We start from the raw sequence: 19,446 nt of genomic DNA, 5'->3' as shown, positions 1-19,446 counted from the left end.
TTTTTTTTTTTAGGGGTACACGGGCCTCTCACTGCTGTGGCCTCTCCTGCGGAGCACAGGCTCCGGACGCGCAGGCTTAGCGGCCATGGCTCACGGGCCCAGCTGCTCCGCGGCATGTGGGATCTTCCCGGACCGGGGCACGAACCCGTGTCCCCTGCATAGGCAGGCAGACTCTCCACCACTGCACCACCAGGGAAGCCCAGATGTTAACTTTTAACATAACTAGTTGGCAATTATTTTGAAGTCATCAATGATTTATACTTATTTGTTCCTCTCCAGATGTCTTAATAGAGTTTTTTTTTAATAAACTACTTTTTAGACCAGCTTTAGGTTCATAGCAAAATTGAGTGGTAAGTACAGACATTTCCCATATACCCCCTGCCCACACACATGCATAGTCTCCACTATTATCCACTTTCCAAACCAGAGTGGTACATTTGTTACTAAGGATGAACCTATATTGACACATCATAATCACCCAAAGTCCATAGTTTACCTTAGGGTTAATTCTTCATCTGTACATTCTATGGGTTTGGGCAAATATATACTATAATGGCATGTTTCCATCATGATGGTATCGTGCAGAGTATTTTCACTGCCAAAATCCTCTGTGCTGTGCCTATTCATTTCTCTCTCCCCCGTTACTCCTAGCAGCCACTGACCTTTTACTGTCTCCACAGTTTTGCCTTTTCCAGAATGTCTTATAGTTGGAATCATATAGTATGTAGTATTTTCAAACTGGGCCCTTTCACTTGATAATATGCATTTAAGGTTGTTCCAGGTCTTTTCATGACTTGATGGCTCATTTCTTTTTAGCCCTGAATAATATTCCATTGTCTGCATGTGCCACAGTTGATTTATCCATTCACCTTCTGAAGGACATCTTGGTTGCCTCCAAGTTTTGGCAATTATGAATAAAGCTGCTGTAAACATCCATGTGCGTGTTTTTGTATGGACATAAGCTTTCAACTCCTTTAGGTAAACACCAAGGAACACAATTGCTGGATCATACGGTAGGAGTATGTTTTGTAAGAAACTGTCAAACTGTCTTCCAAAGTGGCTGCACCATTATATTCCCAACAGCAATGAATGAGAGTTCCTATTGCTCTACATCCTTACCAGCATTTGGTGCTGTCAGGGTTTTGGATTCCACATTCTAATACGTGTGTAGTTTTAAGTTTTAATTGTTTTAATTTGCATTTCCCTGATGATATATCATGTTGAGTAACTTTTAACTGCTTATTTGCTATCTGTATATCTTCTTTGGTGAGGCGTCTATTCAGATCTTTTGCCCATTTTCAAAATGGGTTGTTTGTTTTCCTACTGTTGAGTTTTAAGTTTTTTGTATATTTTGGAATCCATTCCTTTATCAGATATGTCTTTTGCAAATATTTTCTCCCAATCTGTAGCTTGCCTTTTCATTCTACTGACAGTATCTTTAATGAAGCAGAAGTCTTTAATTTTAATTAAGTCTAACTTATCAATTTTTTAAAATTAATTATGCCTTGGTTTTGTATCCAAAAAGTCACTGTCATTCGCAAGGTCATCTAGATTTTCTCTTATGATATCTTTTAGGAATTTTATAGTTTTGCATTTATGTCTGTGATATATTTTGAGTTAATTGTTGTGAATGCTGTAACCTAATAAATTTTTAATACATATTTTTGTATTTTATTACATGGAATCATTACGATCACTGCATATTTCACTTGGTATTAGGAAACTGTTTTTTAGAAAACATGCTACATAAGTAAGAGATAAAGGTTTAGTTTTCAGTTAATCATGAAGAAAAGTCATGGTATCTGCTTAATTATGTTAGTTAATTATCTACTCAGATTTGATAATTCTAGTTCACTCCTCCTAAGACTAATGTTTTAGAGGAAATTTCCAAAGTTAGGGAACAAATCAGAGAACTTGCTTTTTGATAAAATTAACAGTTGCTAAACAATATTCCCTACTGTTATGAACCAGGTGTTATTATGCCTCATCTTATAGATGAGAAAACTTGAGTAATCAGAATTTAACCTATTTGTGCAAGTTCCCAAAGCTAGAATGTGGTGGTCACCAAAATTCAGTTTTCCCACAGCTTCCCAATTGCTCTCCGTGTAGCAAGAACTTGGAGCTGTCTTGGGCAGACCATCTTCAAATTCTTCTATTTCCTTCCTTGGCTAATTCCTACTCAGTTTTAGTCTTCTCAGTGTATGTGACCTTCTCTTCAGTGATTTTTATTACTGCTTTATCCTAAAACAAAGTTTCATTTCCATCACAAAAGGGTATGCCCGCTTTGTTTATTTACTCCTCCAATATTTTGTTCCAGAGAGAAACTCTCTTAAACAAATCACTCAGATGCCTTAATCACTTCTGAAGAAAACAGGTAATGAAATGTCAAATGAGATCCACCAAGTTAAACTCATTTGTTAATCGAACTATTTAGTTCTCTAGTTGAAAGAATAAAAAAAAAGAACCCATCCACCTCCAATCAAATTTTACCGAATCAGGTGTTTGTCTAGTACTGTACTTACTACATGTTTTGCAGAACACCATAAAATTTCTGTATAAATTTTTTAGCAACCTCACTAAGGTTGCAATCTATTCTGGAGGGTAAGACAAACAGAACACACTGTGCTATTCAACTGCTAGGTCGTATGCATAGACTCCAAGTGTAATAGTAGCATATGGACATTTAAAAACGATTTATACGTTATAACTTTTGATGATTACCTGTTTTGAATTATTTCATTTTAGAACAACTGTATACCGGAGAAACAGGTATAATTACCATCCAGTTTTACAAATGAGGAATCTGAGGCTAAGTGAAATAAACTATGTGCCCAGTGTTATAGGAACAAACACTTACTTAAGACAGGACTCAAATGCAACTCACTGGGCTTCCCTGGTGGCGCAGTGGTTGAGAGTCCGCCTGCCGATGCAGGAGATCACGGGTTCGTGTCCCGGTTCCGGGAAGATCCCACACGCCGTGGAGCGCCTGGGCCCGTGAGCCATGGCCGCTGAGCCTGCGCGTCCGGAGCCTGTGCTCCGCAACGGGAGAGGCCACAACAGTGAGAGGCCCGTGTATCGCAAAAAAAAAAAATTAAAAAAAAATGCAACTCATTATGTTTTTATTACACACTTCCTAAGAAATCTATGGATTACAATAGTTGCGGCAGGTTCTTGAGGAAGTGAATATTGGATGTGAAAAGACTGTTGGTATTTAAATGAGCCTTGGTAATAAGGAAAGAAATCCAAGATTATAGAATAAAGTTAAGGCAGGTCCTGAATCAATGTGTTGCTACTAATAAGTGAATTAGTCTGCACAGTCTGAAGGGTTTATGACTGAGAGTAATGGTGAATAATACTGTGTTGTACAAATAGCAGGCACCACTGGTTGTTGATTTGCAGTTTCAGTTTGTAATATTGTATCATTCACTGCTTTCGAATTAATGAGATATATTGATATATAATCTGAGTATATATAAGCAAATGATGCTGAAAATTGCTAAATGCAGCATGATTCATAGCTGATGTATTTCTGAAACACTGTAATTATTGAAAGCCCCCCAAAATCTAAATGTATATTCTATAAATACAGATTTTTATTCTCTCTTCAGTTGAAGGTAAAATGTGACTATCTCAAGGGACCCAGAGTGATGTGATATAAACAAAGAAAAAAAAATGTCATAGAACCTGAAAAATCATCAGTGGATCAGTGATTTACTGACAAGTCTGATATGGCAGAAAATCGGCTTTAGAAAGTTGGGTAGCCAGCAGTTTCACATGAATAATAATAAATCTAAATTATAGGAAAGTAATGATGACTTAATTCACATTATACTATTTATTCCAAAGTTTTCCACTTCATTGAAATATTAATATTCTGAATAAAAACTCTCAAACTAATATTGTTCACGGACATCTCACGTGATCCCTTATTTCTCCTCCTTATCAATGTATAGAATCAATTAGAAGGTAATAAGTACATTTGAAATATGATTACTCCTCAGAAGTATGATAGCCAAGAAAATAAAAATTATTATAAAGCCCTCAGCAAAGAGGGAAGAGATATGGGAACATATGTATATGTATAACAGATTCACTTTGTTGTAAAGCAGAAACTAACACACCATTGTAAAGCAATTATACCCCAATAAAGATGTTAAAAAAAAAAAAAGCCCTCAGCAAATCCAAAGCGCTATAGGAATGCCAAATGATTGGGCAAAGCTTGCCGGCAGGCGGTGTGACTACAATTTGTTAAGCAATTCAGAATGTATTTCATTCTTTAAGAGAGAACCAAATGGGCATAAGTAGTTGAATTCAAAGTATATCAGAGGGCTGTAAAGAGCAGAGGTGGGGTGTGTGTTTGTGTGTGTTTTGGGCTGTGTAGATGAAAATGCACAGAAAACAAATCATTTCAGTTATTTTATTTTAAAAGCCTGTATCGTGAGTAAAGTGGGTAGTGGTTTGAACTGACTTGAATTCAGGGAGACTTTATTCATCACCCACTATACATCAAATGCTATGTTTGGTAACTAGAATTAAAAAAAAAAAAAGATCTGGACATTAGGGGCCTCCCTCAGTCTTGAGGGGAGAGACATACATGGGAAAATTGTAATCAAGTGTCATTAAGAAATCAGTACGGCTACCCTGACCTACACCCGTGCCCCCCCTCAGGAGCATGAATGAGGGCTGAAAAGTGTTTTGCGGTTTGCTGCTGTTGCTGCGGTACCATTGCCATGAGCTCTTTCAACCACCTTTAGTTGAAACGGTACCTTAGTGGTAATTTTGGGGGTAAGAAAACACTTGCCACAAATATTAGAACAAACTGTGAGAAGTTCATATTTACAAATAGATCCAGCGCCGAGAAAATCTAGAACTATAAATTGTTACTATTCTGTTGCTTCTGTGACTTAGAGGAAACAGATGATCAAAACCAAGCATTTCTCAAGAAGCAGAAAGGACCCCCAGTCCTCCTTTTGTATTCAGCACAGAGGCTACTTTTTGCTCTATGATGTAATAGTGTTTTCTTTCCTAGTTACACCTTCTGCAGATTGCTACACTGCAGAAGGTGTACACTGTACACTGTATTGGTTACATAGCTTATTATTAATCTGGCTATTGGAATAAGATAAATAGAATTCTTTCAGCCTTCTGAAGAGGAAAAGGAAACACTTCAAGGTAATTCTTTAATATTTAACTAAAAATCTCCTAGTTGCTAATAAATAATTTTTATAGCTTGCCATATTTCATATTTTTCTCTCCACATCCAGGAGCCTGACCTCATAACAAAACAGACTGTTATCTTATAGTCTAATTAATTAATGTATCATTTAATTTTAGTCTTTTGTCAGTAAAAATGATCAATTGATTACTCTGTCGTTAGCCTTAAATCACAAAAAAATTCATCCTAAGAACTTCCATTTCTTACTCTATGCAATTATTTCAGTCTTAGCATTTGCCACTCATTTTGATCCTACTTGAAATTTTAGGGTCTACTCTTGGCATATGATTAATTAAAAACGAGAGATGCAGCTTATGTTCTTTTTAAGGGGAAAGGAACTCTCTGGTGTGCTAAAAATTTCCTCCTGTTGTTTATACTTATTTTTAAAAATGATATCCTGGCAGCAAATAATACCACAATCTGTACGTAATAACCTGTTGGGATGGCTGGAGGGGCAGCAAATTGGCAATTATCATCAACAGTGTGGGAGGCGGTAGCGTGACATGAGTTATTTAGGTTTATATTTCCTCCTTAGGAAAAAGTCCAGGGGTTGAGCAAACAAATGTTCTCATTACATCCTGTCACTCATCTCTAACCACACATTATTGGGTGGTTATTTAGAGAAAGATTATATCTGGAAGAGCAAGTACCAACTCTGAGACTTTCCAATAAAACACAGCCAAACTTTGAAAGAGCAGGTTTCCAGGGACAGATCACCCACCTTGGCTCCCCAGTAAAGTTTATTATTTCTAAGCCATGCTGAGCAATCGTTCTTAAATAAAAGGTAGCTCTTCTTAAAAGAGCAGGCAGAATCAGTGGAATGGTATCAAGCCAGTGTGCTGACCTATGGTGACCAGCTCTACTTAAGATTATGAATTTGATGATGAGTGAGCAAACCCGAGGTGGGTTCAACTACCTTTCTATTCCTCCCCAGCTGTCCAGCCAGCTCAAGGGCGTTCTACTGAGAACCAAAAGGAAACATAAACAATTAAGAAAGACAACTCCTTAAAAGGGGCAACGGATCTCTCTGGAGCGCATTCATGAGGACTCTACTCTCAAGACCATGGCACCTCCCAATGGTCCCACCTCCTAATACCCATCAACTCTAGCTTTAGGATTGCAACATTTGAATCGGGGGTGGGAGTGGGGCACAAACATTCAGACCATAGACCAAGCATCCAAAGGAAGGTAAAGGACAACCCCAGCCCACTAGGTCAGTCATCTCTGTCTGTGGAATGGTGACGCATTGATAAGGTCTAGGGAAAGGGACTACGTGTAGTCCCTTTTCTGCACTTGGGTTTCTGCATTTGGATGAGATCAGCTCTCTGGAAGAGTAGATTTTACAGATTACCATATTTCTGCAGATGCGATCACAATGACATTTTTGTTAGGCATGGAATGGCCTTTCCCAATTCACTTCCTGCTGACATACCTTGTAACAGCATATTTATTCTGTGATCAAATTAGTAAATAATTCTGCTTGTTTCACCTAAAAACCAGTCTCTGCTATTAAACACAAATTCTTAGTTAAAAATCACATTTTTATATTCCGATGTAATATGGTTGATAGCACACGAATAGGCTATTTTTCCATGACAGTTGGTAGAGACAACTTAGCCTTAACTAAAATGCTCAGAAAAATACTTCCAGTAATTTTCTGTAAAAATAGCAAATATCAAGGCCTATCTTAAAAGGTAAACAGGTAAATCATTTTCATATTTGGAAAGTAAGCAACAATGGTTTTAAGAGAAACTGAAAATTGAATGTGAATTAATTCTAATCTATTTAGTCTCTGTGATAGCATTTCTTAATTCAAATGTAGTTGAAAATGGTAAGTTCTGAGTTCTGATACACTGGGATGAGAGTTGGGGGAACAGTGGGGGAGGGGAGATAGCTGAAAGATATGCTCTAGGAGCTGTGAGTCTTCATATAAAAAGCTTTCCCTTTCTTTCAAATGACTTGGTTGTATTTATTATTCCTTTTTTAGTGGTCACTTGTTCTGGGGTAGGAAGACCTATGTACCTACATTTTTTTTTTTTTTTCCACTAATCCACTGACTAAGGCAGCCTGGATTTAATTGTTTTACAGGATGTTAATATATCTTGCTTAGCAAAGGGGCCTGTGGTCAAAAATGTTTGGTAAAGAAGTTAAATATATCACAAAAGGTTTTTTTTTTTAAACTGCAAATTTCATAGAGACTATTACATGCTAATGTGAATTATAAATCCATAAAATATATACACATACTCTTTTGATTTTATTTCATAACAGTTTATTAAAGAGCTAAGTTCCCACACTTTTATAAAAAATAGACACTATTTTTAAAACAGTATAATCTAATATGAGAAAAGTAAACCTTGTTTGATTTTGCAGGTGAGGGTAAATATTACTTATATTATTCTTATTAGCCATTAATTCTTTTTTCTTCATTGGTAAACTGTTCATTTTTCTATTGGCTTGTTTCTGTTTCAGTTCCATTATTTTCAGCCTTTTTATACCTTTCTGATTTGATGCATCACTTGTAAAGGGAATGTAACTGAATATTTTAACCCTGTTTGATAATCTATATTATTTAATATGGTGATTTGATAGTTTTACATTTATTAGATTAGTGATAATTCTCTATTTGTTATTCTCTATTTGTGACATTTGATATTCTTTGTTACACTTTATTATTTAACATTTTTCTTTTTATTTCAGCTTTTTGATCAATTGTTAGAATTTCCTCTGTTCTTTTTGATTCCCCTAGTGATCTTTATACTCTTCATCTTATTTTAATTACTTTAGAAGATGATCTAAAATTTTTAAAAGGCTGATTTAAACATACTTATTTATCAAATAAAGAACCATCTGGGATTTTAATCTAATGCCTTTATTTTTAAGGAATACTTTCCTAACATTTGCAATAATGATTCCAGTTATAATTGCTATTGTGATATATTTCTTAAGTAATTTGTCTAATCTCATGCTTTCCTCTCTTGGAGTCCTTTATGATTTTGCTAAACTAGATCTTCAAATTATTGTTGTCTTTTGTTTTCCAGAATAGGTCAAAATATGATAATCTTTCTTAGTCTGTTATATCTGAGAAGGTCATCAGATTTCAATGAGAATTCAAACATAAAATTCTAGATTCAAGATTATTTTCCTTTAAAATCTTAAAAATATTGCTTCTTTTTTCTTAACTTTCTATATTAGCGATAGGAATATCATTCTTGTGCTTTGGGTTAACATCTTTTAATTAAACTTTTAATTTTAAGATCACTGTAGAGTTGCATGCAATTGTCAGAAATAATAGAGAGGTCATGAACTTTAACTGTTTCGGCTAAAGATTACATCTTGCAAAACTGTAATAAACTATCACAACCAAGATACTGATGTATATACAATCCACTAATCTTCTTCAGAGACCCCGTTTTGCTTGTTCTCACTTGTCGTGTATGCATGTGTATATATAGTTCTATGCCATTTTATTACATGTGTAGTTTTCTGTATAAACCACCACAGTCAAGGTATGAACTAGTATTATAGTTCCAACACCAAAAGGAACTCTCATATTGCTCTTTTATAACACACATCCTTACCACACCCTCTACCTCATTCTTCACCACTAACAACCACTAATCTGTTCTTTCTTAATTTTGTCATTAAAAGAATGTTATACCAAGAATAATACACTGTATAACCTTTGGGGATTGGCTTTTTTTACTCAGCTGTTCTTTCTTAATTTTGTCATTAAAAGAATATTATACCAAGAATAATACACTGTATAACCTTTGGGGATTGGCTTTTTTTACTCAGCATAGTTCTCAAGAGATTCATCCAGGTTGTCATCTGTATCAACTTAGCATTGAGTTATATGCTACAGTATGGATGTATCACAGTTTATTTAACTATTTACCAATTGAAGGTCATCTGAGTTGTTTCTAACTTTTGGCTGTCATGAATAAAGCTGCTATGGACGTTGGTGTAAGGCTTTTTTTGTGGTTTTATTTCTCTGGGATACACGCGAAAGAGTACAATCTGTGAGTCTTATGGTAGTTGCATGTTAGTTTTATAAGAAACTGCCATCCTGCTTTCCAGAGTTGTTGTGCCTTTTTGCATTCATACCAGTGACACATGGAGGATCCAGTTTCTCTGCATCCTCATTAGCATTTGGTGCTGACACTATTTTTAAAGGTTTCTAGGATATCTTGTAACTTTAATTTGCATTTCTCTAATGGCTAATGAAATTGAACATCTTTTCATATGTTTGTCTTCTCTATATTTTTTGGTGAAATGTCTGTTCATGTCTTTTGCCCATTTTCTAATTGCATTTGTACCTATTTTCACTTTTGAGTTTTGAGAGTACTTTATATATTCTAGATACTAGTCTTTTGTCAGATATGTGGTTTGCAAATACTTCCTCCAGTCTGTAACTGGTCTTTTCATCCTCTTAACAGGAGCTTTCACAGAGCAAATATTTCAGATTTTGATTAGATTCAACTTTACAGTTTTTCCTTGTTATTGTGCTTTGAGTGTCAAGTCTAAGATCTTTTTTGCCTAGTCCTAAATCATGAAGTTTTCTCCTACGTTTTTTCTGAAAGTCTTATAAGTTTACATTTTACATTTGTCCAGAATTTATTTTAAATTAGGTTTAAAATAAAATGTGAGGTGTAGGTCTAGGTAATTTTTTTTTTTTTTTTTTGGTCTATGGATGTCTGATTGTAGCAGCACCATTTATTAAAAAGATTCTTCTTTCTCTGTTGAATTGCTTTTGCATCTTTGTCAAAAATCACTTGGGTGCATTTGTGTGGATCTGTTTCTGGATTCTCTATCCTGTTTCTGTTTCACTGATCTTAGAATCTGCCAATACTATACTGTCTGGATTACTGTAGCTAAATTGTAAACCATGGCATTGGGAACAGTGATTCCTCCCATTTCATTCTTCCATTTCAAGATTGTTTTAATTATTCTAGAGTTTGTGCTTTTCCATATAGAGTTTAGAATAAGCTTGTCTATTTCTACAAAATTGAGTAACTGATTTTTATTTCTAACCTATATTCTATGTGTGGGTGAGGGGAGGGTGTAGATGATTTCACTTCCTTGTAGCTGTTTTAACTAAAGCTGATAAGTTGAATGATTCTTTGGAACATAGTTTCATACATCGTTTCATACATTGATTCTGCCTCTTGTTTCTCACAATTGACTCATTTTGGAAGTCTTGTTTAATGTAATGAAATGTAAGCTAATACTTTGGATATAGAAGCTAAGTTCTGTATGTCATCTTCATCACTATAAATGTTAAGCTCAGTTTAATGTCCTTTTTAAATTGACTTCCTTATTTAATCTCATTTCTCCTCTCTTCCCTTATCTTCCTGAGCCCACTTTAAAAGGATTAAGGGAATAAAGAGCTAATAATAACAATAATGATAATAATAATAATGATAAATCACAAAGATTTAAAAGGGCTATTCAGGCGCTGAGCCTATTGCTTTAAATGTATTGGATATTCACTCAATAATTTTATGAGGTAAATATCAGTGTTATAAACCTATATTATTTAAGATTTTGATTATGTCTCAATAACAGATTAAATACAACTCCCAGTGGCTTAATACACTGAGTTTTATCTCTTGTTTATAGTTCATAAGTGGATGGGTTAGCGGATGGAAAGCTCTGCTACACATAATTACTCAGGGGCCCAGACTGTGGGAGACTTTGCTGTCTTGTGCTACACCATCTTAAACAGGAGGACTCCTCGGTTGCCAAAGCAACATATGTTCATAGCCAGTCGGTACGGACCAGTTATACAGTCCTGATCCATTATAGGGGTAGAAAAAAATAATCTGACTACATACCAAAATGAGAAAAGAATTGGTGTGGGTAAACACTAGATATCTCTACACTATTTTACAGTTTAGAAATGAGTTTTAGTGACTAGGTAATTTTTCAAGGTCTGCATATCCAGTGTGTAAGCTTCATTTCCAGTAAGTTAACAATTTTAGTAAATTGAGCTACTGGGACTTCAACACGAGTCTTTCTGCACTTAACATGTGACTACTTAATATGGTTTAGGAACACCTATGGTAGGAGAAGTTTTTAAAATGTGATTTTTACTGAAGAATTTAATATAAACCTACTAATACTTTTATATATTTTGAGATGGAATAATGAGAATTACAAAGATCTTCATCTAGAATAACACTGTCAAATCACTGTATCTGTCCAATGTGTACTTCCAATGAAAAGTATATTTTTTGGTTGCTAGAGCACATATCTTGGCACAAATCCTAGTTCTTAGTAGTCATTTCAATATCAGAATTGATTTAAGGCCGCAGATGTAGTTTTTTTGTAAGTACTTGCATGCAAAAAATTTAAGGCACATTCTTAAATTTTTAAGCCACATTCTGAATGTAATGTGGCTAAACTAAAGTGATGACTCCAGGAAATAATACCTTCCTTCTAAAATATATTTTTATGGCAGATAACATATGGTTATAACTTATAGATTCATGCATTCAATTTATTGATTCAATAACTAGTGAGCTCCAAATATGTCATGGTCACATTTCTAGGATCTGGGAGCATAGTAGTAAACAAAAATAAAGCCCTCCCATCATTGAGTGTATATACTGGTGGGGGAAACAGACAGTAAATAAGACAAATAAGTAAAATACAGAATTTTAGTGAAAGCTAAAAATAAAAAAAGGAAGCAGGAAAGAAGGCTGAGAAATATGGGTGCTGATATGTCCAGGGATAGTTTGCACTTCTCAGGGAGCTGTCTGCATGCCAAACTGCTGAGTCAAGGAACTAGCAATTATATTTTTCTTTCAAGTCTACAGGCAGGAATGTGGTCCTCCAGAGCCAAAGTGATGACATAGGAATAGTCACGCATAGAGTTCTTCCCTTGGTTAAGAAAATTCCTAGATGCTTATGTTAAATAAGAGTATACTGATATCATTGTAGAAATATTTACTAAAGTTCTACTCTCCAGCAGTAATAGATTAGAAAAAAAAAAGTGTCAATTAGTTTCATGTTCTACCAGATAATTTCATTGTTGAGTAGTAAACTGTTGATATTAGTGTCACTTAGGACTACTTGTGTAGCAAAATGTCAAAGAGACAATGATAAAAAGGATTGCCAAGAGACAATGATTTATGTTTATCATATCAGACTCAGATGTCAGTAACAAGGGAACATACCATTGTATAGGGGTTAATTCCACGGATTGCTTTTCTTTCCTGAAAGGTAATCTTTTGATTCAGCAATGATTGACTTTTGATGAAAATGGACACTGTAAAAAACTGAATTGGTTTCTAGAAGCCCTGAGATCCTTCCTTTACCATTATGTGCTTTTCTTTGGGATGAATAATAAATTTAAGGATGAGTATTATCTCCTTTAAAAATTTTTTTTTAGTTGTGGTAAGAACTTAAATACAAATTATTTCTCCTGAATCTTCATATAGATCTGTAGGAATAGATGAAATTCAGGGAAAAAATGCTTTCATAAGAGACATTATTTACTGAGAGATTCTGCTCAAGTCAACAACAAAGACTATGAAGGAAATTGGAGGAGGTGAGAGTCAGTTAAGGACTAGAGACATTTCTACTGTCTCATTATGAAAAATGAGGAAATCAATCTACTTACACTTCCTTCCACATTCACTCTCCTAAACTATTGATCTTGTTACATTTTTATTTTTAATAAGGTTTATAATTTTTACACTCTGTTCTGTAACCACAGTTCCCAGAGTTGTTTAGTTGTGGTTTTATATGTAAATCAATGTAATGCTCACCACCAATCCATGTACCATATATATTCCTCTCCTGAGTTCTTTGTTTTATACCTGCTCCAGGCTGACTGGATTTCACCTTAAAATAGATTCTTCTTTTCAAGAAGAGCTTATGGGTCCTATGTTCCCTGAATTATATGTGCTTGAAAATGAATATCTATTTCCTTAATGCATTTAGAAAAAAAATGAATAGGTATAAAATTCTCTCTTCACACTTTTCTTTTGCTCAAAAGTTTGCTGAATTGGAAGTTCAGTGGAACATTCTGAGATACCTGATTTTTCCTTCTCATAAAAATATTTTTCTTCCTCTAACCCAATATCAGTAAGTGCACGTTCTGGAATTAGTTATTCTTTACCATTTTTTCCTCTTTTAATATGAAAATGCAAAACTTTATTTCAGAAAGTTTATGTATTTACTTTTAAAATTGAAGTATAGTTGATTTACAATATTATATTAGCTTCAGGTGTACAGCAGAGTGATTCAATATTTTTATAGATTATACTCCATTTAGTTTTTTGTAAAATATTGGCTATATTCCTTGTGCTGTACAATACATCCTCGTAGTTTATATATTTTATGCATAGTAGTTTGTATCTTTTAATCCCATACCCCTATTGTGCTCCTTCCCCCTTCCCTCTCCCTTCTGGTAATCACTAGTTTGTTTTCTGTATCTGTGAGTCTGTTTCTATTTTGCTGTGTTCATTCATGTGTTTTATTTTTTTATGTTTCCCATATAAGTGATAACACACAGTATTTATCTTTCTCTGTCTGACATATTTCACTTAGCATAATGCCCTCCAAGTCCATCCATGTTGCTGCAAATTTGATTCTTTTCTATGGCTGAGTAATATTCTATTGTATATGTATACCACATATTCTTTTCCATTAATCTGTTGATGGACACTCAGTTTGCTTTCATATCTTGGCAACTGTAAATAATGTTGCTATAAACATTGGGTGCATGTATATTTTCGAATCAGTGCTTTCATTTTCTTCGGATATATGCTCAGGAGTGAGATTGCTGGATCATATGGTAGTTCTATTTTTAGTTCTTTGAGGAACCTCCATGCTATTTTCCATAGTGGCCACACCAATTTACATTCCCAGCAACAATGTAAAAGGATCCCTTTTCTCTACATCCTCTCCAACATTTGTTATTTGTAGACTTTTTGATGATAGTCATCTTGAGAGATGTGAGGTGATATCTCATTGTGGTTTTGATTTGCATTTCCCTGATGATTAGCAATGTTGAACATCTTTTCATGTGCTGTTACCATCCGTATGTTTTCTTTGGAAAAATGTCTATTCAGGTCTTCTGCCCATTTTTTGATTGGGCTGTTTTTTTGATATTGAATTATATGAAGTTTGTATATTTTGGCTATTAACCTCTTATAAGTCATATCACTTGCAAATATTTTCTCCCATTCAGTAGGTTGTCTTTTCGTATGTTGATGGTTTCCTTTGCTATGCAAAAGCTTTTAAGTTTAATTAGGTCCCATTTGTTTAATTTTGCTTTTATTTCTTTTGCCCTAGGAGACAGATCCAAAAAATTATTGCTACAATTTATGTCAAAGAGTTTTCTGCCTATGTTTTCTTCTTTTATGGCTTCTGGTCTTAAATTTAGGTCTTTAATCCATTTTGAGTTTATTTCTGTATATATTGTGAGAAAATGTTCTAATTTCATTCTTTTACATGTTGCTTTCCAGTTTTCCCAGCACCACTTATTGAAGAGACTGTCCACCCCAAATAACCAAGCAATTTTCAAAGAACAAAGCTGGAGGTATCATGCTTCTGGCCTTCAGACTATACTACAAAGCTACAGTCATAAAACAGGATGGCACTGGCATAAAACCAGAAAGTTTACTTTTTATTATATATCTGAAGATAATTTTTCTCTTCCATTTTCAAATTTATTCTCTGGGACCACAATTATGTGTACATATGAACCATTATTTTCCATAACTTTCTCTTTTCCTTTCTTTCTTTTCTTTTCTTTCTTTTCCTTCTTTCTTTCTTTCTTCCTTCCTTCCTTCCTTCCTCCCTCCCTCCCTCCCTCCCTCTCTCTCTCTCTCTCTTTCTCTCTCTCTCTCTCTCTCTCTCTTTCTTTCTTTCTTTCTTGGGTAGGAGCACAGAAGTCAGATAAGAATGCCCCTTAAAATGTCCAAATCTTGATCCTTACATGACCTACCTTTAAAGTTTATTAGTTGATTTGGACCTTTTCCCAAAGACATACAAATGGTCAAGAGGTATATGAAGAGGTGCTCAACATCACTAATCATTAGGGAAATACACATCAAAACCACAATGAGATATCACCTCACAGCTGATAGGATGGCTCTTATCAAAAAGACAAGAGACAATAAGTATCAATAAGGGTGTGAATGAAAGAGGACCCTTGTACATTGTTGGTGAGAATGTAAATTGGTACAGCCATTATGGAAAACAGTATTCAAAAAGTTAAAAATAGAATTACCATATGATCCAGCCATCCCACTCCTGGGCACTTATCTAAAGGAAAGAACATCAGTATCTTGAAGAGATAACTATACTCCCATGTTCATTGCACTGCTATTCACAATAGCCAAGATATGAAAACTACCTAAGTGTCCACTGACATATGAATGGAAAAAGCAGATGCCATACATACATATATATATATATAATATTTTTTAAATGTGGTATATATATGGGAATATTATTCTGTCATCAAAAGGAGGAAATTCTGACATTTGTGACAACATGGATGAATCTGGAGAACAGTATGCAAAGACACAGAAAGAAAAATACTGCATGTGGAATCTGAAGAGGTCAAACTCATAGTACCAGAGAGTAGGAAGGTGGATGCCAGGGGCTAGGAGTACAGGGAGATGAGGACTTACTGGTCAAAGGGTGCAAACTTTCATTTATAAGATGAATAAGTTCTGGGGATCTAACTCATAGCATGGTGACTATAGTTGATAATATTATATTGTACACTTGAAATTTGCTAAGACTAGCTCTTAAGTATTCTCATATCACAAAGAAAAAAGATAACTATGTGAAATGATGGATGTGTTAATTAAATTGATTATGGTAATCATTTCACAATGTATACATATATTAAATCATCACATTTGTACACCTTAAATATATACAATTTTTAGCAATTAAATTTCAATAAAGCAGGAAAAATTTTTAAAATAAAATTTGAAAAAAAAAATAGACTGCCTATTGAAGGCTCCGGACACACAGGCTCAGCAGCCATGGCTCACAGGCCCAGCTGCTCCATGGCATGTGGGATCTTCCCGGACCGGGGCACGAACCCATGTCCCCTGCATCCGCAGGCGGACTCTCAACCACTGCGCCACCAGGGAAGCCCGGGGGCAGATCTCTTTGCATGATCATATTTAGGACATTGCCACGCATACAAATCTACAAATATCTTTGTAGATTTAAATTAGATTATATAAAATAATACTTTTCATTTCACATGGAAGGAAAAAACATAATTTCAGGCAGCTTAGCTAATCCGGTTTTATTGTAAGGATAAATTGGGAGTTTCAATGTATAGGGAATTGTCTCAGTGATCCAATCCTGTAAACAGGCCTCATGTTGATATGGAATTCCTTTCAGGATGTAACAATAGTCTTAGTGGCACCGTCGTATGCCCCCTCTTAGCTGGGTGTCTGTTACTTGTTCAACACGTGAATTCTGAACAGAGTAGGGAACTCTTTTTCTTTTAAATTGCATTTTCTCTCTGGTTTTCTTGTCTCTTTTTGTGTCAATCCTCGCTTTGGCTTTATTAACTTCTCTTTTACCTGCTGCCTCTCTTGTTTCTTATACGGCCCTTTGTATGTCCTGTAAAGTTATTTAATCATCTTTCAACATGAGGTGCTTTTATTGTGCACTTTTGTATGGAATTTCTATCACACAGTCTAATTTGTGCAGACTGTATAGATGGTTGTCAGTGTTAGGGAGCCCGGTCTGTGGATGCAATTAGGTAAGAAAGCAAGGCAATTCACAAGGTGGGATCCCTCACACCTACTTTCTCCATGGGGACCAGAGAGTGGGGCAGCTTTAGAACCTCACAAATCCCTCTACAAAGGTTATTTTATATATCACATAAATTGCCTTTTGAAATATTTTACAATCAAGCCCTTCTAGTTTTGCTTTTAAATGCTTTGTATGTGTGCTTGCGTGATTTTTGTTTTTTCATCCTATTTCTGTAAAGACCGACAGGGAGCAGCAAACCCTCTTGAGAGAGAAAACCAGCCCCAAACAGTGCTGTTACCAGTATGTTTTTAATTGCCTTGGCATTTCAGTTCCTTTCCCTTTATTTTTAAAAATAAGGCTTGAATCTTTAAAAAATGATCAATTTTTTTTTCTTTTCCATACATGCTTTAACTCTGTAATATTAAAAATTGTGTGCCTGTTTTCTTCAGAGTAGAGGTGAGAGAATTGACAAATTTGGATCTTGGAATTTGATCAGGATAGAAAAAATGCAAGTATAAGGTAATCAGGTAATTTTCTGTAAAATTACCTTTATTTTAGAAGAAGGCTTTGAATCATAGCTACAACTCTTCTGAAATCATAATGCTTGGATAAAATATAGATTCATGATCTAGATTTCTAGAAGAATATTTTAAATAAATTTAAGATAGAAAAGACATTTTGGTTAATTTTTTAATGAAATTAATCTTTCATTTTCCCTTTAGCATAATTTTTGCCACAGGTTTTATTATTTTATGGAAAGGAAAAAAGAAGACAGAGTGAGAAAGTGAGGGAGAAAGGGTGAGAAAGACAAAAACAGAGAAGAAAAACTAGTACCTGGAAAATACTTGAAAATAGCAGATTTGGCAATATTATTTCATAAAATAGGGTTTGATATCAAAAGCATTTAAAAGTCCAGAGAGATATTTCATCTTGATAGAATATAAAATCTAACAAGAAAGTATAAAACTCATCAATGTTTATGTACAGTACAAGTTTGAAATACCTGAAATAGAAAATGATGAAAATATAAGAATATAAAAACAAAGTGATCAGTCTGGGAAACTTAAAAAGGTTTCTAGGCAACGGATAGACTGAGTAGAGAAGAATTAAGTAAGAATACTGTGGATTTAAATAATGCAATTAAGAAGTTTAAGCATCCATAAAAACAAACATCCAAAAGAGATTGCATATTATTTTCAAAACCTGATGAATAATCACAGAAACTGACCCTGCATTGAGCCATAAAGACTACCTCATTAAACCCCCCAAATTATGCAATCACTATTCGCTATTATGAAATCAAGTTATAATCAACAACAAGGTCTATGCACTATATTTAAAATAAATTTCTAAAAATATAGAGTTTATCAAATTCAAAACTCCAAGCTATTTAATTACAGACAACAGGGATAGGACTAGAAGTTAGGAATTGTGGAGTGTGATCAAACTGATACGGAGAAGAAATCGTCCAGCTTTAAATACATTTTTTGGAAAGAAAAAGAATGAAAGTATGTAAACTAAGAATTCAATTTAACAAAGCAATCAAAGCACAAGAATAAATCCTAAGAAAGTAGAATGTCTAAATTAATAGGGAGAAAAGCAGAAAGGAATGAGATAGAAAATAGACAATAATAAAATTCAAATAGCAAACTGAACTAATTAAAGCAAGAGCCAAAAAGAAAGAAAAAAAAAAGACCGTAAAAATAATTGGGTTAGGAGAGGAAATGCAATGCTTGGAAAGAGAAAGATGTTAAATAGACGGTTATTTAAAAAAAAAAAAAAGGATTGGAGAATTTTATCTTGACTATTATACCAACATATTTGGAATTTTATATTTTTAGATCAAATGGATAATTTCTAAGAAAATGCAAAGTACCAAAAATAGAATAAAATATGTCAAGCTTAAGGAGCCAAAAATCAGAAGATATTTTAAAGTATTGTAGTTTGATCTAAAATTATGGAAATTGGGGGCTTCCCTGGTGGTGCAGTGGTTAAGAATCCGCCTGCCAATGCAGGGGACACGGGTTCGAGCCCTGGTCCAGGAAGATCCCACATGCTGCGGAGCAACTAAGCCCGTGTGCCACAACTACTGAGCCTGCACTCTAGAGCCCGCGAGCCACAACTACTGAACCCACATGCCACAACTACTGAAGCCCACGTGCCTAGAGCCCATGCTCCGCAACAAGAGAAGCCACTGCAATGAGAAGCCCGTGCACCACAACGAAGAGTAGCCCCTGCTCTCCACAATCAGAGAAAAGCCCATGCTCATCAACGAAGACCCAATGCAGCCAAAAACAATAAATAAAATAAATTAAAATAAATAAATAAAATTATGGAAATTGGCTTAGTTAACTTAAAGGGAAAGTTCTATCAAACTTTCAAGTAAAGTTAATTCCAGTGTTATTTAGTGTTCCAGATGATAGAAAAAGGTAGAAATTTTCTCAGTCTGGTATGTGATGCTGGCATATCCCTAATCCCCAAATTGA

General features: G+C 34.7%; 1 protein-coding gene across 1 annotated transcript in view; it reads left to right on the top strand.

The window, feature by feature from the left end:
* The window catches only part of TMX3 (thioredoxin related transmembrane protein 3), a 69,123-nt gene extending 67,561 nt beyond the window's left edge, over positions 1-1,562 (top strand). The window contains exon 16 of the mRNA XM_089895300.1: positions 14-1,562. Coding sequence (XP_089751426.1) covers positions 14-217 — 204 coding nt within the window. The 3' untranslated portion in view covers positions 218-1,562. The remainder of the gene's footprint in view (positions 1-13) is intronic.
* Positions 1,563-19,446: the final 17,884 nt, after the last annotated feature.

This window comes from Delphinapterus leucas, chromosome 14 (assembly GCF_059928025.1).
Source record: "Delphinapterus leucas isolate spDelLeu-1000000601 "Yukka" chromosome 14, BTC_Dleu_Yukka2, whole genome shotgun sequence".
Lineage (NCBI taxonomy): Eukaryota > Metazoa > Chordata > Mammalia > Artiodactyla > Monodontidae > Delphinapterus > Delphinapterus leucas.
Note: the sequence above shows the minus strand (reverse complement) of the source record. Positions and strands in the feature narration are given on the sequence as shown.